Source organism: Colobus angolensis, unplaced genomic scaffold (assembly GCF_000951035.1).
Source record: "Colobus angolensis palliatus isolate OR3802 unplaced genomic scaffold, Cang.pa_1.0 Scaffold308, whole genome shotgun sequence".
Lineage (NCBI taxonomy): Eukaryota > Metazoa > Chordata > Mammalia > Primates > Cercopithecidae > Colobus > Colobus angolensis.
In genome coordinates this window covers 767,714-775,217 of record NW_012116355.1, presented here as the reverse complement: position 1 = coordinate 775,217, position 7,504 = coordinate 767,714, and the positions used below count along the sequence as shown (strand labels likewise).

Sequence of the window (7,504 nt, the reverse complement as noted above, 5' to 3'; positions counted from 1 at the left end):
GGTACCAAAGGAGAAACCTCTCTTGGTTTCTCAAGATCACGTGGTGGATCAGTGACGAAGCTAGAGAACCCAAGTCTCCTCACTTTCAGCTCAGCACACTTTCCACCAGAACAAATTAGCTTTTAATGAGGACAGGGATTGAAGTGTGGCCCTGAAAGGAAGGGCCGACATGGAACAAAGTGGTGGTTTTAGGGGAAAATGGAGGAAATAAGAAAGGCAAAGCATATTTATTTGTCATCCTTAACATGAATGCTTCACAGTTCACAGCTGACATAAGCATAAAAAAGAGGGGATAGCTTCCAACCATTAAAGACAGAATGAAGCTTATAATCAGAAACTTTAAATAGAAATTGAATACAGCATACATTATGTACCAGGCATTATTCTAAGCATTCACATTTATTCATTTAATCCTTGTTAGAAATGCTTGTTCCCCGGTGCCATAAAGAAATAGCACTTAGGCCGGGCGCAGTGGCTCAAGCCTGTAATCCCAGCACTTTGGGAGGCTGAGATGGGCGGATCACGAGGTCAGGAGATCGAGACCATCCTGGCTAACATGGTGAAACCCCGTCTCTACTAAAAATACAAAAAAAACTAGCCGGACGACGTGGCGGGCGCCTGTAGTCCCAGCTACTCGGGAGGCTGAGGCAGGAGAATGGCCTAAACCCAGGAGGTGGAGCTTGCAGTGAGCTGAAATCCAGCCACTGCACTCCAGTCTGGACGGCAGAGCGAGACTCCGTCTCAAAAAAAAAAAAAAAAAAGAAATAGCACTTGAATATAAATTACATTTCCTCAGCAAGGTCATTTTTACTTTCTGCAGAAAGGGTACACTCGCCAGCAGTTTTGCCATGAAGAGTATACCGAACAAAGGAGGCAGGGTCATTTATAGCCTGACATATCCACCCTACTGCTGTGTCCGGTTTCCATTGGCTGTAATGGGACCTCACATTCTGTATTTGTCCTGACTGGCTAGCAACTTAGAACTTTTTAAAAAGAGGCAAAGGCAGAGGAGAACAAAGGAAGGAGGAAGTTAACTTGTGGAATGCTGAGAAAGGTAAAAACACCTTCAAATACAGAAGAGGAACAGGCTATGACCTAATGCTTGCTTGGACCAATATAAGCATGCCAGGGCAAATATTTAGGCTAAACTGTGGAAACTAAGAACATAAAGTACATTGATTTCTTTATTATGGCTAGCAGATATTTAAGAATGTTAGCACAGGTATTTGAATAAATTTTGCTTCTAAGAGAAGTTACTATTTATTCCTAACTAGACGGAGAGGAAAGTCTTTGAAGAGGAACCACTACTTTACTTTTTACATCCTCAAAACAACCCTATGTAGTAAGTAATAATATTATTGTGCTGGGTACAGTGGCCCATGCGTGTAATCCCAGCTACTCGGAGGCTGAGATGGGAAGCTCTCTTGAACTCAGGAGGTCAAGACCAGCTGGGGCAATACAATGAGACCCTGCCTCTAAAAATAACATGCCAGGCAAGATGGCTCACGCCTATAATCCCACCACTTTGGGAGGCCAAGGCAGGAGGATCCCTAGAGCTCAGGAGTAGAGCCCAGCCTGGGCAATATAGAGAGATCCTGTCTCTACAAAAATAAAAAATATAAAAATTAGCTGGGTATGGTGCACATGCCTGTGGTCCCAGCTACTCAGGAGGTTGAGGCAGGAGGAGCACCTGAGCCCAGGAGGTTGAGGCTGCAGTGAGTTGTGACCACACCACTGCACTCCAGTCTGGGTGACACAGTGAGATGCTGTCTGAAAATAACGGTAATAACAAATATCTATAAAATAAAGATAATGATATCTTATCAAACTACTTAATCTTTTCAGTGCCTCATTTTTCTTATCCTCATTTTTCTTATCTATCTATACAGGTAAGAAAAATGAGGCACTGAAAAGATTAAGTAGTTTAAGTTTTCACAGGTAGCAAATGACAGAGTTATGATTTGAATAAGGCAGTTAGGTGCTAGAATCCATGTACTTAACCACAATGCCTGAAGCATAATTCTGAACTGGGCAATCAAAAGGGGATCACCCACATTTCGCGGAGTGAAGCAGGAATTGCCTGATGGAGGAAATTTTTTTTGGTTCTAAATTCAGGAAGAAGTCTGTTAAGCCCGGGCCTCTGTGGGGGATGGGAGTTCTTTGTTCTGTGATGCAGTGATGACCTCAGGGTAAACTGCCACAAGGCTAAGGGAAATGGAATGGCTGCTGGAGGACCTGCTCGGGGCTAAGGGGGATATGGGGCTTCTCTGGGGCCAACTGACCCATACCCTAGCCTGCAGACACTGCGGCAGCAGCTGCTTCCAGAGTCCAGGAAATCTGGTGACACTATTCTTATTCATGGTTTGGCAGATTCGGAGATGGTGGCAGCTTGGGAGGTTGCGACAGCTTCATCCCTGGTGCTCTGGGAATATGGTGCAAGGCAAGGTGGGTGACCTGTGACTGTACAGCTGGATGAATGACTGCTGACACCACAGGTGAGGTCATTGGTATGAATGTGGGCCCAGGTGAGTGACTATAAGCCCTAGATGTGAGGCTGGGTGAGTAACCACTGACATTAGATTTGAAGCCAGGTGAGTGACCATGGACTCTAGATATAGGGCTATGTGAGGGAATAGTGATCTCCAAATGAGGACTGGGTAATGACCATTAATACTAGATGAGCAGCTGTGTAGGTGACTGACCACACGTGGGATTGGTGAGTAACTGTCCACTCTGGATATGGAGCAGACTGAGTGCCTTGTAACAAACCCTGTGTATCCAAAAAGGCTTCATGCCTGAGAGTATCTTTCTCTACTTCCCAGGACCTACCACTTCTGCACCATGTGGCCTTCCTTGATCGCCTGTGCAAGCAGAAATCAGAAGTGGAGGAAGAAGGGGAAGAAGAGGAGGAAGAGGTGGAAGACGAGGCATCTCTGGATCCACTGAAGCCATGTTCTCCTACCAAAGCAGCTCCCACTGGAGAGCAAGCCACTCCAGCCCCACCCCAGCCATCCTGTGGTTCTGAGGGCCTCCTCAAGGCCACAGGGATACCAGAGCAAACAGTCATGCAGCCCACGAGCCCTTCAAGATCCTTCCCCATCTTCCAGATTCTGACCAGCTTTCCTGTGAGGCACAAGATAGTATCAGGCAACCACGGGCAGCAGAGAAAAAGCCAGCTCTTCTGGGGTCTCCCCTCTCTGCATAGCGAGTCCTTGGAAGCCATCTTGCTGAGCTCAGGTGGCCCCTCTCCTCTGAAGTTGTCTGTTTGTTCTTCTGTCTTCTTCAACAAGCTTGCCTTCCTATCTAGGTCCAACCTGTTGCTTCCCCAGGATCACTCCTCAGCCCAGTTTTCTACCCATGAGGCCCACACTATGGAAGATCTAGAAGGGATGGCCCCCAATCCTCAGTTGCTTCCATCTCTATCTTCTCCTTCTGTCTCATCACTACCCCACCATCTGAGGCCCTTCCCTGTGGACCACAAGGGAGTTTTATCTGGCGCTGAGGTACCCACACAGTCCCCTGGAACCAGCCCCCTAGAAGTTCTCCCTGGATATGAGACTCAGTTGGAAACCACAAGACACAAAAAGATGCCCCAGGCTTTTGAGCCTCCGATGCCACCCCCCTGCCAATTCCCAGCTTCTCTGTCAGAACCCAAAAAAGTTAGCCCTGAAGGAGGACTTACTACATCTAAGGACTTCTTGGGAACCATGGGATACAAAGAGAAACCTCAGGCCTCTGAGTCTTCAATGCCAGTCCCTTGCCCTCCCCTGCACTCCCTGCCAGAACTCCAGGGAGAGAGTTTCCTGGAAAATCCATCCAGATATAAGCCCCAGTGGGAATGCAGAGCAAACTCAGGAAACCTCTGGGCTTTTGAGTCTCCAGCCTTGGACCTCAATCCAGGGCTCTCTGGAACCAGCCCTGAATGTGTCCCACCAAGATCTGAGACACCATGGAAGGGCATGCAGAGTAGAGAAAATATTTGGGTCCCTGCAGACCCAGTTTCACCTCCCAGCCTTCCCTCAGTCCCTCTCCTGGAGTCTCTAGTAATGGGCCTCCAGGGAGACCTGTCTGAATCCAAAACTTTGTGGGAGACCATGGGGCAGAAAGAGAACCTCTGGACATCTGATTCCCCAGACCCTGTTCATAGTGCATCTCCAACTTCCCTTATGGAACCACACAGAGTCAATTCTGGGGAAGGCCTCACTACATCAGAAGCTACATGGAAGGACACTGAGCATTGCAGGAATTCCTGGGTTTCTAGGTCTCCATCTCTGGCCCTCAGCCCACTCCCAGCTCTTGCACCAGAGCCACTCAGAGTTAGATCCATGGGGGTCCTGTCTGATTCTGAAGCTAGACATGGGAACATACGAAAGAGAAAGAACTCCTGGGCCTCTAAGCACCCAGTTTGTAACTCACCCCAAGACGTGCATGGAGTCAGCCCTCTGGGAGTCTGGTCTGATTCCCAGTCTACTGTAGGGGAAATGGAGCAAAAAGAAAACTGTGTTCCTGTGTTCCCAGGTGGGGGCTCCAGTCCATCCTCAAACTCTGTTTCAAAGTCCCATATAAGTGAGCCTATCGCAGACCAAAGCAACTGTAAGCCTGATGGGGAAGCAGTGGAGCAAAGAAAGAACCACTGGGCCACTGAGCTCCCAGCCCCCAGGTCACTCTGTACTCCTCTACCAGAGCTACACATTGACCTTGAATTTGTGTGGAGAAATGTGCAACAAAGAGAAGTTCCCCAAGGCCCTAGCCCTCCGGCGGTGGATCCCCTACACCCAGTGCCCTGGCCTCCCACCCTAGCTGAAGCTGTGAAGATTGAGCGCACTCATCCTGGTCTACCCAAGGGACAGAAGTGCCCAAGGGTTAAGGCAGAAGTCCCATACTCCCAGAGAGGGACTGTCCCAGAGGTGCTCACCCATCCTAGGATCCATGCCTGGCAGTGGAGTAGAGAGTTGAAACTCAGGCTGAAGAAACTGCAGCAGAGCTCTGCCTCCAGAGCCCCCGGACCAAGTCAATCATTTTGCAGCTCCCCTATTCTGAGCTCCACAATTCCAGACTCCTGGGGACTCCCTTCCTGCCCATCACAGAAGATTCATCCCCCCAATCCATGGCCCCACTCTTCAAGTTGTCATCCTCAAAAAGTTCAGGGCACAGTACCTCAGCCTGTCCAGTCCTCCCACTGTCATCACTCCCAATCCTCTTCCCAGCTTCAGTCGCAGGAGTCTGGCAGGGCAGAACAAGGATCTCAAAGAGGGGAGAAAATGAAGGGGCAGATGGTGAGCCAGGTCCCATTCCAAGGGTCATTTGTACACATGGAGGCTGGTGTGAACTATCCATCTCCAGGCCCAGGAGAACCCTCAAACTCTAAGGTTCTGGTCTCAGACAAGAGAAAGGACAAGCCTTCAGCCTCATCCTCAGCCAAAAAAAGAGAGCACCCTAGAAAACCCAAAGCAGGAGACCATAGAGGAGGGACTGCAAGGTTGGGGTTATCCACAGTCACAGGGAAGAACCACCCTGCCCAGGCCAGAAGCCTAGTAGAGGCCCCTGTAAGCACATTTCCTCAAAGGTCTCAACACAGGGGCCAGAGCTCTCAACACACTGCTCTTCCCCAGCTGCTTCTCCCCAAAGCTTCCGGTCCCCAGGATCAGCCAGAGGCAGGTCTGAGAGCAAGTGACATCCTGACCCCTCACCACTGTAAGCACTGTCCTTGGGCCCACATGGAGAAGCATCTCTCCTCCCCTACCCTCAAGGCTTCCCTTACCAGGGGTTTCCAAAAGTTGTTAGCCAAATGCCTGGGTAACCATCGACCCCTACCCACCAAATCTAGTCAGTAGAGAAAAGGCTGGTAATACTGGCACTTGGTATGCCAAGACCTGAAGCCAAACCAGGGGGATGGTGGGGATGTGGAGACAAGAAATGGAAATTCTAATAAACTAGCTGAATTAGACAAATCCCATTCATGTCTTCTTTGGAATCCAAGGTACTGAATACATCAGTTCCCAATTCTGCTGCAGCCATATCCCCTCAGATTCAAGTCCCAGAAGTACAACACTCAGGATTCTGCAGGCTTAACTCTCTTTTATGGATCTTCACAGATGATCACATCTGGAGTCCACACATCCCTACTCTACAGGGTGAGGCTACAAGGCCAGGTCAGCATAGCCCAGGGCCGCCCTTGAGAGGGAACGATTTCACAGCATGTGAACAAAAAACTACATCCATTCACATGAGCACAGGTAGCCTGAGTCTAGGCCACTGTGCTTGGTCCTGGGTATTATCTTCTTCATCCACTTGACCCATAAGTTCTCCATGTATCTTTCTGACCATTTCTTCTCAGCCCTCTGCTCTTTTCTCTCCCTGGGTCAGCTCATCATCTCCAAGGCCATGAAAACAAGTGTCTTTTAATATGTCTAGTAACCATCTGGATGTCTATAATCACCTGGTCATATCCTCTACCCATTTTCTAACGCACTATTTGTTGGATATTGTATTAGTCAATGTATTACACTTTTCTACGGCTGCTATAACAAATTACCACAAAACAAATTTATTTTGTCAGAAGTCTGACACAGAGCCTGGGTGCAATGGCTCACATCTGTAATCCCAACGCTTTGGGAGGCTGAGATGGGCTGATAGCTTGAGCCCAGAAGTTTAAGACCAGCCTGGGCAACACGGCAAACCACTGTCTCTAAAAAAGAAGAAAAAAAAAATTAGCTGGGCATGGTGGTGCACACCTATAGTCCCAGCTACTCGGCAAGGTGAGGTGGGAGGATCACCTGAACCAGAGAAGTCAAGGCTACAGTGAGCCACTGCACCACTACATTCCAGCCTGGGCAACAGACCCTGTCTCCTCCTGACAAAAAAAAAAGTCTGACACATTCCTCACAGGGCTAAAATCAAGGGGTTGGCGGGGCTGCATCCTTTTCTCTAGGCTCTGGGTAGGATTCACTCCTTGCCTTTCCCAGTTTCTAGAGGCTGCCCACATTCCTTGGTTACTGATCCCCTTCTTCTATCTTTAAAGCTAGCAAAGGCAAGTCATCAAGTTCTTCTCACAGTATATCACTCTGACCTCTTCTGCCTCCCTCTTCCACTTTTTTTTTTTTTTTTTTTTGAGACGGAGTTTCACTCTTATCACCCAAGCTGCAGTGCAATGGCACAATCTTGGCTCACTGCAACCTCCGCCTCCTGTGTTCAAGTGATTCTCCTGCCTCAGCGTCCTGAGTAGCTGGGATTACAGGGATGCACCATCACACCTGGCTAATTTTGTACTTTTAGTAGAGATGGGGTTTCTCCATGTTGGTCAGCCTGGTCTTGAACTCCCGACCTCAGGTGATCCACCCACCCTGGCCTCCCAAAGTGCTGGAATTACAGGCGTGAGCCACCATGCCCAACCTTACCTCTTCCACTTTTAAGAACCCTTATGATTACACTAGGCAAAGCGGAATACTCCAGGACACTTCCCATTTAAAGTCAGTTGATGGCCAGTCGCAGCAGTGGCTCATGC

At 48.8% G+C, this 7,504-nt stretch overlaps 1 protein-coding gene across 5 annotated transcripts; it reads left to right on the top strand.

Moving 5' to 3' along the window:
• Positions 1-995: 995 nt before the first annotated feature.
• On the top strand, positions 996-5,956 carry LOC105517794 (chromosome unknown open reading frame, human C9orf131). 5 transcript variants are annotated; one of them, XM_011950492.1, is made up of 3 exons: positions 996-1,054; positions 2,371-2,445; positions 2,823-5,956. In XM_011950492.1, the coding sequence occupies exons 1-3, from the start codon at positions 1,043-1,045 to the stop codon at positions 5,832-5,834; spliced, it is 3,099 nt and encodes a 1,032-aa protein (XP_011805882.1). In that variant the 5' UTR covers positions 996-1,042; the 3' UTR covers positions 5,835-5,956. The 5 variants fall into 5 exon arrangements, with proteins under 5 accessions (XP_011805882.1, XP_011805883.1, XP_011805881.1 ...); XM_011950493.1 differs by lacking the exon at positions 2,371-2,445; XM_011950491.1 differs by lacking the exons at positions 996-1,054; positions 2,371-2,445 and adding an exon at positions 2,168-2,340.
• The last annotated feature ends 1,548 nt before the right edge of the window (positions 5,957-7,504 follow it).

Bases quoted from the DNA above. Each gene is read 5' to 3' on its own strand.
- LOC105517794 (XM_011950489.1), top strand. From the start codon at position 2,215: ATGGAATGGCTGCTGGAGGACCTGCTCGGGGCTAAGGGGGATATGGGG. The intron at 2,446-2,822 runs GTGGGTGACCTG...TCTACTTCCCAG, and splicing joins GGAATATGGTGCAAGGCAAG to GACCTACCACTTCTGCACCA.